This window comes from Gossypium hirsutum, chromosome A10 (assembly GCF_007990345.1).
Source record: "Gossypium hirsutum isolate 1008001.06 chromosome A10, Gossypium_hirsutum_v2.1, whole genome shotgun sequence".
NCBI lineage: Eukaryota > Viridiplantae > Streptophyta > Magnoliopsida > Malvales > Malvaceae > Gossypium > Gossypium hirsutum.
Window position 1 is genome coordinate 23,341,408 of NC_053433.1, and position 17,351 is coordinate 23,358,758.

General features: G+C 34.8%; 1 protein-coding gene across 1 annotated transcript; it reads right to left on the reverse strand.

Annotated features, from left to right (window-relative positions):
* Positions 1 to 1,475: 1,475 nt before the first annotated feature.
* LOC107897631 (probable 1-deoxy-D-xylulose-5-phosphate synthase, chloroplastic) lies at positions 1,476 to 5,522 on the reverse strand. The gene is made up of 10 exons (XM_016823145.2): positions 4,851 to 5,522; positions 4,455 to 4,583; positions 4,213 to 4,377; positions 3,964 to 4,114; positions 3,442 to 3,713; positions 3,080 to 3,353; positions 2,646 to 2,953; positions 2,244 to 2,525; positions 1,865 to 2,149; positions 1,476 to 1,792 (listed from the first exon to the last, which is right to left on the reverse strand). Exons 1-10 carry the CDS (start codon positions 4,986 to 4,988, stop codon positions 1,634 to 1,636), a joined length of 2,163 nt encoding a protein of 720 aa, XP_016678634.2. The 5' UTR covers positions 4,989 to 5,522; the 3' UTR covers positions 1,476 to 1,633.
* Between the last annotated feature and the right edge of the window lie 11,829 nt (positions 5,523 to 17,351).

Genomic DNA, 17,351 nt, shown 5'->3' on the forward strand with positions numbered 1-17,351 from the left:
AAATTGAAGTATAGGAGTGGGGTTAAATTTGGTAAGTGAGTTTAACTTAAATTACGTATTCTACTTATAGTAGATTACTTTCTACACAAAACTTTGTTGATGTAGTAAAGTTTCAAATTGTATAATCAACTTTTATGTCCATCTCTATTTTTTAGATGTTAGTAAGTTTATCTAATTGCAACTAAACAAAAATATGGAAGGCAAAATCTATGAATATACTGAATCGCACTCATAGTTCATAGTTGTCTCTCATAACAATATCGTCTCTAAAATTTGAACTTAAATTCTTTCCTAAAAAGTACAATATGTTTTATTATATATTGATTAATTGTAATATATATATATAATTTAGATCAGTTCAAAATCGACATTGCTATATGTAAAAAGAAGACCCCAAGCCTTCCTTTTATGACAAGTGTCATGGCATTTTTTTTCTTTTTCTTTTTGCATTCATGGTTCATAGTTATATCTCACAACAATTCGTCTCTAAAATTTAAACTTAAATTCTCTCCTAAAGAGTACGATATGTCTTATTATATATTGATTAATTGTAACAAATATATATATCATTTAGATCAGTTTAAAATCGACACTGCTATACGTAAAAAGAAAGCCCTAAGCCTTCCTTTTATGACAAGTGTCATGGCTTTTTTTCTTTTCTTTTTCTTTTTGACATTATTAACATATGATTAAATTTCAATTCTAATCTCTCCTTTTAGATTATATAAAAATATCAATTTTCAATTTTGGTCCTTATACTATTTTTTAGATTATATAAAAATAATCAAGTTCTAATTTCAGTTTGTATATTTCGCTTAAATTTAAGATTTAATCTTTATACTTTAATTTTTTTATATAATTTGATACCTCAACATTTATATTGTCATTAATTAGTCTGAATACTTAATTCTAATTGAAATGTTGATGTGAATTTAAAAAATTGTTAACACCATTAAAATTTTCTATTAAATTCAAGTTCACTACAATTTTTTTTTGTCATATGGCTACCATATGAATTTTTTTAATAGAAAAATTAGAACATGACACAAACTATATTAACAAAATAATTTTACAGATATTAATAATTAGACTAAATTTCTTAAATTCGAGAAGTAAAAAGACTAAATTCTTAAAAATAAAAGTATAGAAATAATACTAAAAATAATAAACCCTAAAAGCTATAATAATATATATAGATGTGATTGACTTATGTGGACAAACATTGTTAATGTTTGGTGAACTAACTGTCTTTAGGAATGCAACCAAATCCCACATTCATTGGACATGGAAAATGACACATGGATCCTCTAATTTGGGTTGTTTTTAACTTTTCTCGACAGGATACGCAATTTATGTCAATAAAGCTCAGTTCTTTTTGCTTTTTAAGTCTAAATAATTGTTTTAGGATTCCAATGTTATAACTCAGGCCTACCAAATTTATTTTATAAATAAACAGATAACATATGTAGAATTCGTTAATGTGAACTCAGATATGTGATATTACTCGTAAAGTTGTTGGGTTACATAATAATTATTTATGGTAACTAAGATTATTTATATTATTATATATTTAACCATCACTGATTTGAAAAGAAAACAAAACGTAAAATTTTGTACAAAGTTGTTGACTTCTTCAGTTTCTTGAGGACATGACCTCAAGAGCCTCTCTTTTTTGTTCAAGCACATTGAACACCGTTGCGGCTATGTGGGATGGCGTAAGACCAGCTTCAGCCAACTGGTCTACGGGTGAGCCATGGTCAATGTATCGATCGGGAAGAACCAATGGCCTCCACTGCAAATGAAAATATTTTAATGCAAAGAAAGAGTTATTAGTATACGGATACATTGTTTCGGATTCGCATACCTTTACTTTGCCATCAAGAAGACCATCAAGTGCTAGGAACTGTGCCACATGAGAACCAAAGCCCCCGATTGATCCTTCTTCGACTGTGATCAGTACTTCGTGTGACTTTGCCAGTTTCCGGATCAAGGCGTGATCCAATGGCTTAGAAAATCGTGCATCTGCTACGGTCAGCCTTAAGCCATGCGATTCCAATAAAGAGGCAGCTGCTAAGCAGCTTTGAACTGCACTTCCATAGCCTAATAGTGCCACTCTTTCCCCTTCAATTAGTACCCTGCCTTTGCCAACCTGTAAGGGATATTATACGAATTCCGAGTTAATTTTCCCTTTAGTCTTTGTTTCTTTACAAAAAGGAATATTTTGAGGCTTTCTTGAAAGTCACCTCCAGTGGAACCCCTTTTTTCCCAGGTGGTAACTGAACTCCGATCCCATTTCCTCTTGGGTAACGGAAACAGCTAGGACGGTCATCTATGGCAGCAGCTGTTGCAACCATATGGAAAAGTTCAGCTTCATCAGAAGGAGCCATTACCACCATGTTGGGGAGGCAAGCCATGAAAGTGACGTCAAAAGCCCCACAATGTGTTGGACCATCTGCACCAACGAGGCCAGCTCTGTCCATTGCAAATCTTACAGGCAGCTTCTGCAGATCAACGTCATGTACGACCTGTTGCAGCAAATCAACACATTAGTAATGATTTTAAAATGCAACATGTTTAACGTACACGGAATAATAATCGATTACAATTCGTAAAAAAGAAAACCCGAGGTAACTTTGGTAGCTTGCCTGGTCATAAGCCCTTTGCATGAATGATGAGTAGATTGCACAAAAAGGTTTCAAGCCTTCACAGGCCAAGCCTGCAGCAAAGGTGACAGCATGTTGTTCAGCTATCCCCACATCGAAACATCTTTGTGGGAACCGGCGGAGGAAGAGGTTTAATCCGGTTCCACCTCCCATTGCAGCATGGATGGCAACAATATTTTTGTCTGCCTCAGCTTCCGCAATCAAAGCCTCAGCAAAATATGTAGTGTAAGACTGGGTAGCAGAATTGCCTTTGAATTGCTTTCCAGTTGCCGGATCGAACTTCACCACTCCTGAGAAAAGAAATCCAGGTACAGTTTATTCTTTTATTCCCTAAACTAAGGTCATATATCTAGGCACCAGTAATTTAAATCATATGAAATGATCTCTCTTCTAAAAGGGCTTATTCTGTATGTTACCGTGATACTTGTCAGCAGCTCTCTCTGCATATGGATAACCTCGGCCTTTCTCAGTGACAACATGGATCAAGACCGGACCCGTTGTTTTAGTAGTCTTAACCTCTTTGAGAATAGAAACTAAATCATCGATGTTGTGGCCATCAACAGGTCCAATATAATATAGTCCAAGTTCTTCGAAAAGTGTAGATCCAGAACCACTGATCATTCCACGAGCATACTCATCAACTTTTGCAGCCAGTTCATGCATAGGCCCACCGATTTGCTTGGTAACTCCCTGCAATCAAACCACATCCAGTCTTAGTAAGTTTTAGTTTCTAGTAAAAATTATATTAGTTTTCTGGGTTCTATTCATTTCTACTTACCTTTGCAACCTCTCTCAGTTCTCTAAGAGGCCTGTTTGATTGCAGCCTGCTGAGAGCACTGCTCAAAGCTCCCACAGGTGGTATAGGTCCGTCGAGATTGGCAGTTGGCAGAGAAACTTGTTTATTGTCATTAAGAATAACAATCATATCAGAATCAAGATATCCGGCATTGTTCATTGCTTCGTAAGCTTGTCCTGCAGTCATAGCACCATCACCTATGACGGCAACAACATGATTCCTTTCACCTTTCAGATCCCTTCCCACAGCCATCCCTGTCCACCCGAAACATCAAGACAGTTAAATCTCTGAAGATCAAGTGAAACTAGGTTTGCATAACGGAATTGAAAATAGTATTTCACCATATCAAAAGCAAAAATTTCATTTAAAAAAACAACAAAATCGCATGTTAGCTAAGAGCAACATCAAAGAACTCGATAACGGTTCGATAAGAGTTATCTGGTTTCAATGTTTTAACCATACATATAATATGCAAAAAAGAATGCAGAAGGACTGGATTAATACCCAAGCCTGCAGAGATTGTGGTTGAACTGTGACCAGTCCCGAAGCAATCGTATTCACTCTCCGACCGTTTCGTGAATCCGGCCAATCCATTAGTTTGCCTCATGGTATGCATCTTATGTCTTCTCCCAGTCAAGATTTTGTGAGGGTAAGACTACAAATCAAATGAAGAATTTTTCCGAAATAAAGATCAATTCACCATCAATCAACATCTTTCTTTTCTCATAAAACCAAGAAAAGCAAGAACCAAACCTGATGACCAACATCCCACAATATCTTGTCTCTAGGGGCATTGAAGACATAATGAAGAGCCACAGTGAGTTCAACCACACCAAGGCTTGAACCCAAGTGACCCCCAGTTTTTGAAACATTGAAAACCACATCAGACCGCAGTTCTTCAGATAGTTGTTTCAGTTCCTGCATGAAAAGTTCCCATATCATAATAATTGATAAAAGGCAAGGGAAAAGAACTTTTTTTTTGGATGTTTTTATACCTTGACAGAGAGATTTTTCATATGAATTGGATAGTTTATAGTGTCCAAGAGAGGCGTTGCTGGTCTTTGGGAGTGATATTCAGCTCCTTCTGATAGTGATGCATAAGCCCCACCTGGCCTTTTCTTGACCTTTACCAAATCAAAACAAAAAACCACCAATTTTTTCAATTTATATTTATTTTAACTGAAATCTAATAAGTAATTGAATTCAAATCAAAAGAAAACCCAAATTTTGGTAAGATATCCATTTCTTATAACTAAACTAAACCCATTAAACAAAACTCAAAAACTTTACTTAAACAAAGTATTATCTAAAACAAGGAACGACTATAAATTCTGATAAAAAAATAAATTAAACCAGTTTTCCTTTTTTTTTTATGGTTATTTCATATGAACCTGATTGAGCTTCTTCAATGGCTGCAAAACCAGATCTGATCCACCAAGAAAATGGGAAGCAAAAGGAGTGGATTTTTGAGGATCTGAAGCTGCACCCCAGTTGATAATGGCAGGAAATGAAGATGCACAAAGGGCCATGACTAAAGACTATACAATCTCCAAAGAGCAATAAAGTACTGCAACTGCTGATTAAGAGCACAAAACCAGAAGAACCCAGAAAAGTTTCCACTATTTGAGTGCAAGAATGAAAGGTTATCCAATCAATGATAGATTTATAGACAATTTGGTTATTGACTATTGCACCGTCATGTCACCCTGCTTTATTGCTTGATGATGGTACTAAGTGGATGATTGTGTCGAAGCCTTCCGTCAAGACTATATTTATATACTCTTATAAAAAAAAAATAAAGGTTTTGTCTATAGAAAATGAACATCCGAACTTAAAAACAAGAGAGAAAAAAAAAAGGGCCTTTTTTTTTCTCTGAAAACCCAAAAATTAATATTATTACATATAAATAAACTGTTTCTTCATTTGTATGTAAGAGGTTTTTATTATTACAGGGGAGGGGGACAGCAAAGAGCAATGTTCTAGGATTGAAGTTGAAGTGGCAGGTCGTTCTCTGATTGGACCACGTCAATGGAAAAATCACAAATGGATAGATTACGGCGTTAGAAGAAGGTACCTTTTTTTTCTTTCCTTTTGTTCCTATTTCTTGAGGGAAGGTTGTTGTCTGTTATCGTTCTCAATCTGATCATTGTGGGCTTACGTTACTTTATGCTGTTGATGTGAAATGGATTATTTAACTTGGGGGTCGGGCTGGTATCGAAGGTCAAGCTAGAAATGTTAATTGGGGGGGTGGGGGGTGTTTGGATATTATATAAAATAAACATGGTTACAGTATACTCGGCTTACCTGAGATGTTTTCATCGTCAAAATATTATGAAATTTGTATTAGATATTTTAATTATTAAGTTTATTTTTACTTAATTAATATTTAGATATTATTTATATTTAAATATTGCAATTATTAAATTTATTCTTATCAAATTAATATTTAGATACTATACTATATTAGTTAGTTAGACTGAACTAAAAATGTTACTAAACATATAAAAATATATATAAATTCTATAAAATAAATCAAATTTAAAAAACTTTAGAAAAATTTAGGGACCAAACACAAATTCATTCTATTTTTAGCCACTAACTATAAGATCAAAATAAAAATTTAAAAAAAAAATCAACGAGGTTTTAAATGAAATTTTACAAAATTCAAGAGGGTCAAAGGTCGTACCAACCCCATCTAAATTCAACCCTGCTCCTATCCATTGCATTACTTTTGTGTGTATTTTCATCCAATACAATTTTAATCACCATTTAAAAATATGACTCCAAACAATTCATAGATGGGTTCTTCACATTTGAATGGTGATGATTAATGTATTGGAAAGCAATGGATGAAAAAGTATTGGTCCAAATCCCAAAGTAACAACCCGATTTTGTGGCCAGTCAGAACAGAGGTTTCGGGACCACGAATTCGACGTAGTAAAACTTGTTTTTATTACATTTTTATGGCCTACAGTTTTATGGAATGATTTCGTGAGAATTTCATTCGAAAATTTTGACGTTGGAGCACTCAATTTAGCAAAAAGGACTAAATTGCAAAGAGTGAAAACTTGAGTTCTATATGCCAAAGGTGTCTAATTTCTATTAAATTTTAAATTGAAGGTTCTTAGATGGTAATTAGACCATTTGTTAAATTAGTGGACAAAAATAGACATGAGGTAAGAGAAATTTTATGTTTTAAAATAATGGCATTTTGGTCATTTGGTAATTAAATGAATAAAAAGCCAAAATTTGTCCATCTTCTCCCTCCCATAGCCGAAAATTAGAAGGGGAGGTCATAGCTAGGGTTTGGCCACTTCCAAGCTCGATTATCAAGAGAAATAAGGTTCAGACCTAGATCGAGGGAAAAACAAAGTGTTTGACGATTAGGTCCCATTTCTACTATTTTTGTACCGAGGTAAGTTTGTATGTAAATAATGCATGATTTTAATTATGTTTTAAATACTTTATTATTGTATGAATTGAGATTGACCCTTGGATGAATTCGACAAAGTTTCGACAAGCGTGAAATCTCGATTGAACCTTAGGAATAGATAGGATATGTAATATCCTGAATTAGGGCTTAATCAGAATAGTGGTTTCGTGACCACAAATCCGAGATAGAAATAATTATTTTACAATGATTTTGATGTTTATGATATGATTGCAGGATTGTGTGAAAATTTCGTGATGAAATTCTATGCCTAAAGTGCTTAAATTGAAAGTAGGGACTAAATCGAATAAGTTGCAAAACTTGCATTCTAGAAGTTTTTAGTATGAAATTGTTTTGGAATATTAATGAGGAGGTCTTAAATAGAAATTTGACCAATTTTAAGTTCATGGACAAAATTAGGACATGGAAGGAATTTTTGGAAAGTTTAGTAGTAAGGGTATTTTGGTCATTTAGTTATTAAAATGAATTAAAAACAAAATTAAAAGCCAATTTTTGTCCATCTTCATTAGGCCGAAATTTCAAGGGTTCTCCATAGCTAGGGTTTGTTTCAAGCTTCCAAGCTCCATAGTAAGTGATTCCAAGCCCCGTTTTTAATGTTCTTTACGTTTTTGGAATCCCGGAAGCTCGATTAAGCTTATGCTAGCAATAATTCAACCTAGGGTTTATATTTGGAAAAATACCCATAGGTGAAATTTGTGTATTTTGATGTTTTATGATAGAATATGGGGTTTTAAATTATGTTAGACAACTTGTGCTACTCAGTTTTTAGTGAAAACGAGTAAAATGGCTTAATCGGCAAAAATACCTAATAGTCACAAGTATATGTTAGAGAAAGAATTTGATGTTGCCATAGAAGGGAAAAGTGATCATCATGTTATAAAACATAAGAATAAGGAATAAAGTTTAATTCCCGAGCCTATGGGCAAAAGTGTAATTATGCAAAAGTTTAGGGGCAAAAGTGTAATTTTTTTAAAGTTCGTATTAAATACTGTTTTGATGAATGTATGTATTAAATAAGATTAATTTGGTATTATAGATCAAGAAAAACGAGATTCAAGTCGTGATCGAGGAAAAGAAAAGATTGTGGACTAAATTGCAAAATCTTTATATTTTGGTACCAAGGTAAGTTCATGTGTAAATAATGTAGCATAAATGTTATTTTTAAGTTATTAATGTTAATTATATGATATGCTGATTTTTAATTGTGAAATATTATGCTTTGTGGTTAATGTTGAGTAATATGCAAATTATGTTTACTACTTGATAAATATGAATTGCTACCGAGTATCGGTTCCGATATTCCATGGAAGACGGCAAATGTGAGATTGAGGGGAAAAGCCCGTTTAAACCTTAGGAATAGATTAGGATACAAGTGACATGTCACTAGGATGGTTGAGCATCCGAACTCGTTGAGTTGAATCCGAGTTCACTTATGGATGCAAATGTCCGAACTCGTTGAGTTGAGTCCGAGTTCGTGAGATGTAACTAGGCATCCGAACTCGTTGAGTTGAGTTCGAGTTCATTTATGGATGCGAACGCCCGAGCTCGTTGAGTTGAGTCCGAGTTCACTTAAGGGCGGGTTACATGATTTCTTGATTACATATGTGGTACTTATGTGCAAATTATCCATGTATCCGAGTTATATTCCGATGTGTTCAACGGGTGAAATTTCTAGTTTAATGGAAGAGCACTTAAGATATAAGTGATGTTTTGGGTAAGTGTTGTGAAATGGACACTTTGGACAGGTATGTTCTTAACCTTCGGGTTGAAAATAGATACAACAACGATAAGTTGGTAAGATGATGAATGATGTTTAAAGATGTGATATATGTTTTGGTGGTACCATGCTAAAGTTGTTTGGTATATTTGTATTGTTATGTTACTGGTTATTTACATATGAACTTACTAAGCATTTATGCTTACTCCTTCCTTTTCATTCACTGTAGTTTTGAACAAGCCGGCTAAGGAATCGGGACAGGTCGAAAGTTTGATCACACTATCCAAAGGACTTTTATCTTGGTAAATGGCTTGTACAACTACTTAAGTATGGCATGTATAGCAATATACCTATTTTGTGTAAATAATTTTATGATATGGCCATGTTTGGTTGAGAAAATGTTTGATATTGATAAGTCATGGTGATGGCTAATTTAGATCATGTTTGATATCATGGAAGTTTAATAGGTTATCTAGTTCATAAAAATTCATGGAAAGATGAAACTTGCCTTAAAACAGAATATTGCTGCAGCAATGACATGAATTTGAAAATCACTAAAAATAGTATAAATGGAACTAAATGATGAGTAAGTTATGAAATTGAATCTTAATGAGTCTATTTTCATATGGATTCAACAAAAGAGGAATATAAATTATATTTTATGAGATATTTAAACTTTTGCAAAACAAGGCCAGAGTGATTTCTGGATCCCCTGTTCTGACTTTAAAAATTCATAATAAAATTTACTAAAATAATTAGAAGTTGTTATTTATATTTACAGATTCCTTATTAAGTCTAGTTTTAATAGAAACAAACCTCATAGTCATTGAAATTTTTTATAGAGATATATCTGATTCGTAATACACAGAGGTCAGAGCAGTCGAACCCTGAAATAGGGGATACTTTAATTAATAAACTGTACTAATTGGCCTAATAAAAAATTCTAGAAAACAATTAGTAAATATATATATGAGTCTAGATTCATATAAAATTTACGGATCTTGATTTTGAGTTTCGTAACTCGAGATATGATTTTTCTTGTAACTATGACGCGAGTAGCTAGAAAGCTGTGAATGTAGAAACAAATGATTTGAAGTTCTTAAATTGATAAATTATGTTCCGTAACCCCTCAAGCTCGACTCCGGTGATGGTCTCGGGCGTGGGGGCGTTACATTTAGTGGTATCAGAGCAGGTTTAGTCGATTCTCGGACTACGTGTTTTATGTACGGATTTTGTTATACATGCCATATGTATGAATTGTGATAGTGTGACGACTTCTGACCTTTTTAAATGATTTTTATATAGTAAATGGATCCCGATCCAGGTGTGGCAGATGAAGTAGAGAGTAATGCGCCAGCTCCGATTGAATGGGCAGCGCCGACTGAAAACCCACCTCCTACTGTTGGTCAGGGAGGAGGAGAAAGGGATCGGGAAGCCTTTCTCCAAATGATGAGTGCATGGTACACTGAGTTCGTTTGTACGAACCCAAATGTACGACCTCCCCCACCTCCCCCAATTCCTCAACCTATGCCTCCAATGCCTCAAGGAGTGGATATGATAAAATTTCACAGAACCCCCGTTGATAGAATTCGTAAACAAGGGGCTGAAGAATTTAGAGCAAATATTGATGATGATGCAGAGAAAGCAGAGTTCTGGCTTGAAAATTCTATCCGGGTATTTGATGAATTATCTTGTACACCTGAAGAATGTTTGAAATGTGCTACATCTTTGTTGAGAGATTCAGCCTATAATTGGTAGAAGACTTTGATTTCGGTGGTACCGAAAGAGAGGGTAACCTGGGAATTCTTTCAAGAAGAGTTTCAGAAGAAATATATTAGTGAAAGATTTATTGATCAGAAATGTAAAGAGTTTCTTGAGCTGAAGCAAGGTAATATGACAGTCTCAGAATATGAAAGAGAGTTTGTTCGATTGAGTAAGTATTCCAGGGAATATGTTCCTACAGAATCCAAGATGTGCCGACGATTTGAAGACGGGCTCAACGAAGACATTAAAGTATTTGTCGGGATCCTTGAACTGAAAGAAATGGTAGTCCTAGTTGATCGAGCTTGTAAGGCTGAAGAACTACTTAAAGAGAAGACGAAGGTAGAGGCTGAGACACGAAATTGGAAGAAAAGGCCAATGAGTAAGGCACCTTCACAGCAACCCGGAAAGTCAAGAAATATGAATCCTTGTTCCCAAGTTTCAGCTGGGCAATCATATGGAAATTTTAAGAAGCAGAATGTGGGTCCTAAATCTCAGAATACTTCTGCAGCCAGTGTAGGGAACTCGAGATTTGTTAAACTCGAGTGCCAGCGGTGTGGTAGAAATCATTTTGGTCCGTGCAGAGCAAATGAATGTTTTCGATGTGGTTTTCTGGATCATTTTATTAAACCCAGAGAGAGCTGAGAAAGAAATATTTCAGAGTGTAAAAGCTAGTGGTGCAAACTCGAGGGAAAGGTATCCGAGAAAAGCTGGAAGTGAAACAAGCAGTAAGAATGTAGCCAGAGATGCAGCAGTTAGATCTGAGGGAAGAGCTCCAGCTAGAACTTATGCTATTAAAGCGCGTGAAGATGCTTCCTCACCCGATGTGATTACCGGTACATTTTCTCTTTATGATATTAATGTTATTGCTTTGATTGATCCTGGTTCTACTCATTCATTCGTATGCATTAAACTGGTGTCTAGTATGAATATACCTGTTGAGAACACAGAATTTATGATTAGAGTGTCGAACCCGTTAGGAAAATGCGTGATAGTTGATAAAGTAAGCAAGAAATGCCCTTTAATGATTCGGGGTCATTACTTTCTGGCCGACTTGATGTTGTTGCCGTTTGATGAATTTGATGTTATTTTGGGTATGGATTGGTTGACATTGCATGATGCTATAATAAATTGCAAAGAAAAGGTTATAGAATTAAAGTGTGAAAGTGGTGAAATTCTGCAGGTTGAGCCAGACAAATTAGAGGCATTATCTAGTATGATTTCTTCGATGTCGGCTCAGAGATATTTGAGAAAGGGTTATGAAGCTTATTTGGCGTATGTAATTAATACAAAATAAGTTGAAAAGAAAGTTGAATCAGTGCCGGTTGTGTGTGAATTTGCGGACGTATTTCCAGAAGAATTGCCGGGTTTGCCTCCAGTCAGGGAAGTAAAATTTGGTATTGATTTAATACTGGGAACAGCTCCGATCTCGATTGCTCCATATAGAATGACACCAACAGAGTTGAAAGAATTAAAGTCGCAGTTGCAAGAGTTGACTGATAAAGGCTTTGTGAGACCGAGTTTTTCACCTTGGGGTGCTCCCGTGTTATTTGTGAAAAAGAAGGATGGTTCTATGAGATTATGTGTTGATTATCGGCAGTTAAACAAGGTGACAATCAAAAACAAGTATCCGTTGCCGAGAATTGATGATTTGTTTGATCAGCTAAAAGGAGCGACATGGTTTTCAAAGATTGACTTGAGATCTGGGTATTATCAACTGCGAGTAAAAGAGTCAGATGTGCCTAAAACTACTTTTAGAACAAGGTACGGTCATTATGAATTTTTAGTTATGCCATTCGGGTTGACAAATGCTCCTGCTGTGTTTATGGATTTAATGAATTGCATATTTCGGCCATACTTGGACAGATTTGTTGTGGTGTTTATAGATGATATTTTAATTTATTCAAAAGATGAGACAGAGCATGCTGAGCATTTGAGGATAGTTTTGCAAACTTTGAGAGATAAGCAGCTGTATGCTAAGTTTAGTAAAGTGAATTTTGGCTCCGGGAAGTTGGATTTTTGGGTCATATTGTTTCAGGTGATGGTATACAGTTGATCCTAGTAAAATTTCAGCCATTGTTGATTGGAAACCACCGAAAATGTAATTGAAGTTAGAAGTTTCTTGGGCTAGTGGTATTATCGGCGGTTCGTAATGGATTTTCTATAATTGCTGCTCCTATGACTAGACTACTTCGAAAGGATGTTAAATTTGAATGGACGAAGAATGTCAACGAGTTTCGAAGAATTGAAAAAGTTATTAACTGAAGCACCAGTGTTGATACAACCCGAATCAGGTAAAGAATTTGTGGTGTATAATGATGCTTCTCTAAATGGTTTGGGGTGTGTACTCATGCAAGAAGGAAAAGTGGTGGCTTATGCTTCGAGACAGTTAAAACCTCATGAGAAGAATTATCCTACTCACGATTTGGAATTGGCTGCGGTGGTATTTGCTTTGAAGATTTGGCGACATTATTTGTATGGTGAAAAGTGCGAGTATATACCGATCACAAAAGTCTTAAATACTTGATGTCACAAAAAGACTTGAATTTGAGACAGCGAAGATGGTTGGAGTTATTGAAAGATTACGAGCTTGTTATCGATTATCATCCAGGAAAAGCGAATGTGGTTGCCGATGCTTTAAGCAGAAAGTTGTTGTTTGCTTTGAGAGTTATGAACACTCAGTTGAAAATTTCAGATGACGGTTCGATTCTAGCAGAGTTAAGAGTAAGACCGATGTTTTTACAAGAGATTTCTGAAGCTCAAAAAAATGATCAAGATTTGCTAGCCAAAAGAAACAGTGTGAAGCTGATACGGGATCAGATTTCAGAATCGGTTCTGATGGTTGTTTGATGTTTAAAATCAGATTTGTGTACCGAAAAATGATGAGTTGATTCAAAAGATTTTGCATGAAGCACATAATGGTTGTTTAGCGGTTCATCCGGGTAGTACGAAGATGTATAATGACTTGAAGAAAATGTACTGGTGGAGTGGAATGAAAGAGATATTTTCGAGTTTGTATCAAAGTGCTTAGTTTGCCAACAAGTGAAAGCTGAACACCAAGTACCTTCGGGATTACTCCAGCCTATTATGGTTCCTGAATGGAAATGGGATCGGATTACTATGGATTTTATATCAGGGTTGCCGTTAACTCCAGGGAAGAAAAATGCCATCTGGGCAATAGTTGACAGACTGACTAAATCGGCTCATTTTATTCCGGTACGTACAGATTATTCTCTTAATAAGTTGGCTGAATTGTATATCCGAGAGATTGTTAGACTTCATGGGATACCTTTGTCAATCATTTCGGATAGAGATCCGAGGTTTACCTCACGATTTTGGCAAAAGTTACAAGAAGCATTAGGTACAAAGTTAAATTTCAGCACTGCCTTTCATCCACAAACTGATGGACAATCAGAGAGAGTAATTCAGATTCTTGAAGACATGCTCAGATGTTGTGTATTGGAATTTCAAGGTAGTTGGGAAAAGTATTTACCGTTGGTAGAATTTGCTTATAATAATAGTTATCAGACAAGTTTGAAGATGGCACCTTATGAAGCATTATATGGTCGTAAATGTCGGACGCCATTGTATTGGACTGAACTCAAGGAAATCAGATTTATGGAGTTGATTTAATAAAAGAAACCGAAGAAAGGTGAAAGTGATTCGAGATTGTTTGAAAGCTGCTTCAGATAGACAGAAATCTTATGCGGATTTGAAACGAAAGGAAATGGAGTTTCAACTTGGTATAAGGTATTTTTGAAAGTGTCTCCATGGAATAAAGTCCTTAGATTTGGACGAAAGGGCAAGTTAAGTCCGCGTTTTATTGGACCGTATGAAATAATTGAAAAAGTTGGACCGGTAGCATATCGGCTAGCGTTACCACCCGAATTAGAGAAGATTCATGGTGTGTTTCACGTATCTATGTTACGTCGGTATCGTTCGGATCCTTCACATATAATTTCACCGACAGAAATTGAACTGGACCGGATATGACTTATGAAGAAGAACCGATTAAGATTTTAGCTCGAGAAGCCAAACAACTAAGAAATAAAAGTGTTGCACTTGTGAAAGTGTTGTGGCAAAAGCATGGGGTAGAAGAGACTACATGGGAACCTGAAGAAACTATGAGAAACCAATACCCACACCTGTTTACCGGTAAGATTTTCAAGGACGAAAATCCTTAAAAGGGGGGAGAGTTGTAATATCCTGAATTAGGGCTTAATCGGAATAGTGTTTCGTGACCATAAATCTGAGATAGAATAATTATTTTACAATGATTTTGATGTTTATGATATGATTGCATGATTGTGTGAAAATTTCGTGATGAAATTCTATGCCTAAAGTGCTTAATTGAAAGTAGGGACTAAATGAATAAGTTGCAACTTGCATTCTAGAAGTTTTTAGTATGAAATTGTTTTGGAATATTAATGAAGAGGTCTAAATAGCAATTTTACCAATTTTAAGTTCATGGACAAATTAGACATGGAAGGAATTTTGGAAGTTTAGTAGTAAGGGTATTTTGGTCATTTAGTTATTAAATGAATTAAAAACAAAATTAAAAGCCAATTTTGTCCATCTTCTTCATTAGGCCAAATTTCAAGGGTTCTCCATAGCTAGGTTTGTTTCAAGCTTCCAAGCTCCATAGTAAGCGATTCCAAGCCCTGTTTTAATTTCTTTACGTTTTTGGAATCCCGAAGCTCGATTAAGCTTATGCTAGCAATAATTCAACCTAGGGTTTATATTTGGAAAAATACCCATAGGTGAAATTTGTGTATTTTGATGTTTTATGATAGAATATGGGTTTTAAATTATGTTAGACAACTTGTGCTACTCGATTTTTAGTGAAAACGAGTAAAAGGGCTTAATCGGCAAAATACCTAATAGTCACAAGTATATGTTAGAGAGAGAATTGATGTTGCCATAGAAGGGAAAAGTGATCAGCATGTTATAAACATAAGAATAAGGAATAAAGTTTAATTCTCGAGGCTAGGGGCAAAAGTGTAATTATGCAAAAGTTTAGGGGCAAAAGTGTAATTTTTAAAGTTCGTATTAAATGCTGTTTGATGAATGTATGTATTAATAAGATTAATTTGGTATTATAGATCAAGAAAAACGAGATTCAAGTCGTGATCGAGGAAAAGAAAAGATTGTGGACTAAATTGCAAATCTTTATATTTGGTACCAAGGTAAGTTCATGTGTAAATAATGTGGCATAAATGTTATTTTAAGTTATTAATGTTAATTATATGATATGCTGATTTTTAATCGTGAAATATTATGCTTTGTGGTTAATGTTGAGTAATATGCAAATTATGTTTACTACTTGATAAATATGAATTGCTACTGAGTATTGGTTCCGATATTCCATGGAAGATGGGAAATGTGAGATCGAGGGAAAAAGCCCGTTTGAACCATAGGAATAGATTAGGATACAAGTGACATGTCACTAGGATGGTTGAGCATCCGAACTCGTTGAGTTGAGTCCGAGTTCATTTATGGATGCGAACGCCCGAGCTCGTTGAGTTGAGTCCGAGTTCACTTAGGGGCGGGTTACATGATTTCTTGATTACATATGTGGTACTTATGTGCAAATTATCCATGTATCCGAGTTATATTCCGATGTGTTCAACAGGTGAAATTTCTAGTTTAATGGAAGAGCACTTAAGATATAGTGACGTTTGGGTAAGTGTTGTAAATGGACACTTGGACAGGTATGTTCTTAACCCTCGGGTTGAAAATAGATACAACAACGATAAGGTGGTAAGATGATGAATGATGTTTAAAGATGTGATATATGTTTTGGTGGTACCATGCTAAAGTTGTTTGGTTATTGTATTGTTATGTTACTGGTTATTTACATATGAACTCTAAGCATTTATGCTTACTCCTTCCTTTTCATTCACTGTAGTTTTGACAAGCCGGCTCAGGAATCGGACAGGTCGAAAGTTCGATCACACTATCCAAAGGACCTTTATCTGGTAATGGCTTGTACACTACTTAAGTATGGCATGTATAGCATAACCTATTTTGTGTAAATAATTTTATGATATGGCCTGTTTGGTGAGAAATGTTTATATTGATAATCATGGTGATGGCTAATTAGATCATGTTTGATATCATGGAAGTTTAATAGGTTATCTAGTTCATAAAGTTCATAGAAAGATAAACTTGCCTTACAGAATATTGCCTGCAGCCAATGACATGAATTTGAAAAAATCACTAAAAATATTATAAATGGAACTAAATGATGAGAAGTATGAAATTGAAGCTTAAGAGTCTATTTTTCATATGGATTGAACAAGAAGAGGAATATAAATTATATTTTATGAGATATTTAAACTTTTGCAAAATAGGGCCAGAGTGATCTGGATCCCCTGTTCGACCTTAAAAATTCATAATAAATTTTTAATAAATAAATTATTAGTTTTTTATTTATATTTATAGATTCTTATTGAGTCTAGTTTAATAGAAAACAAACCTCATAGTCATTGAAATTTTGTATAGAGATATATCGATCATAATAACAAGGTCAGAGTAGTCGAACCCTGAAATAGGGGATACTTTAATTAATAAACTTTACTAATGGCCAAAAAAAAATTCTATAAAAAAATTAGTAAATATATATATGATCTAGATTCAATAAATTTACGGATCTTGATTTCGAGTTCGGTAACTCAGATATGATTTTCTTGTAACTGTGACGCGAGTAGCTAAAAAGCTGTAATGTAGAAACAAATGATTTGAAGTTCTTAATGATAAAGTATTTCGGTAACCCCTCAAGCTCGATCCGTGATGGTATCGGGCGTGGGGGCGTTACAGATACAAATGTCATGACATTAGGGTTACTAGACTACGTGAAGACTAATCTAGGATATGGCATCATATGAGACTACATGTAAGACCCATATTCTGAGACCCCTTATGGCATTCATTGAAAAAAAAAATTTTTTTTTTTTTTTTTTT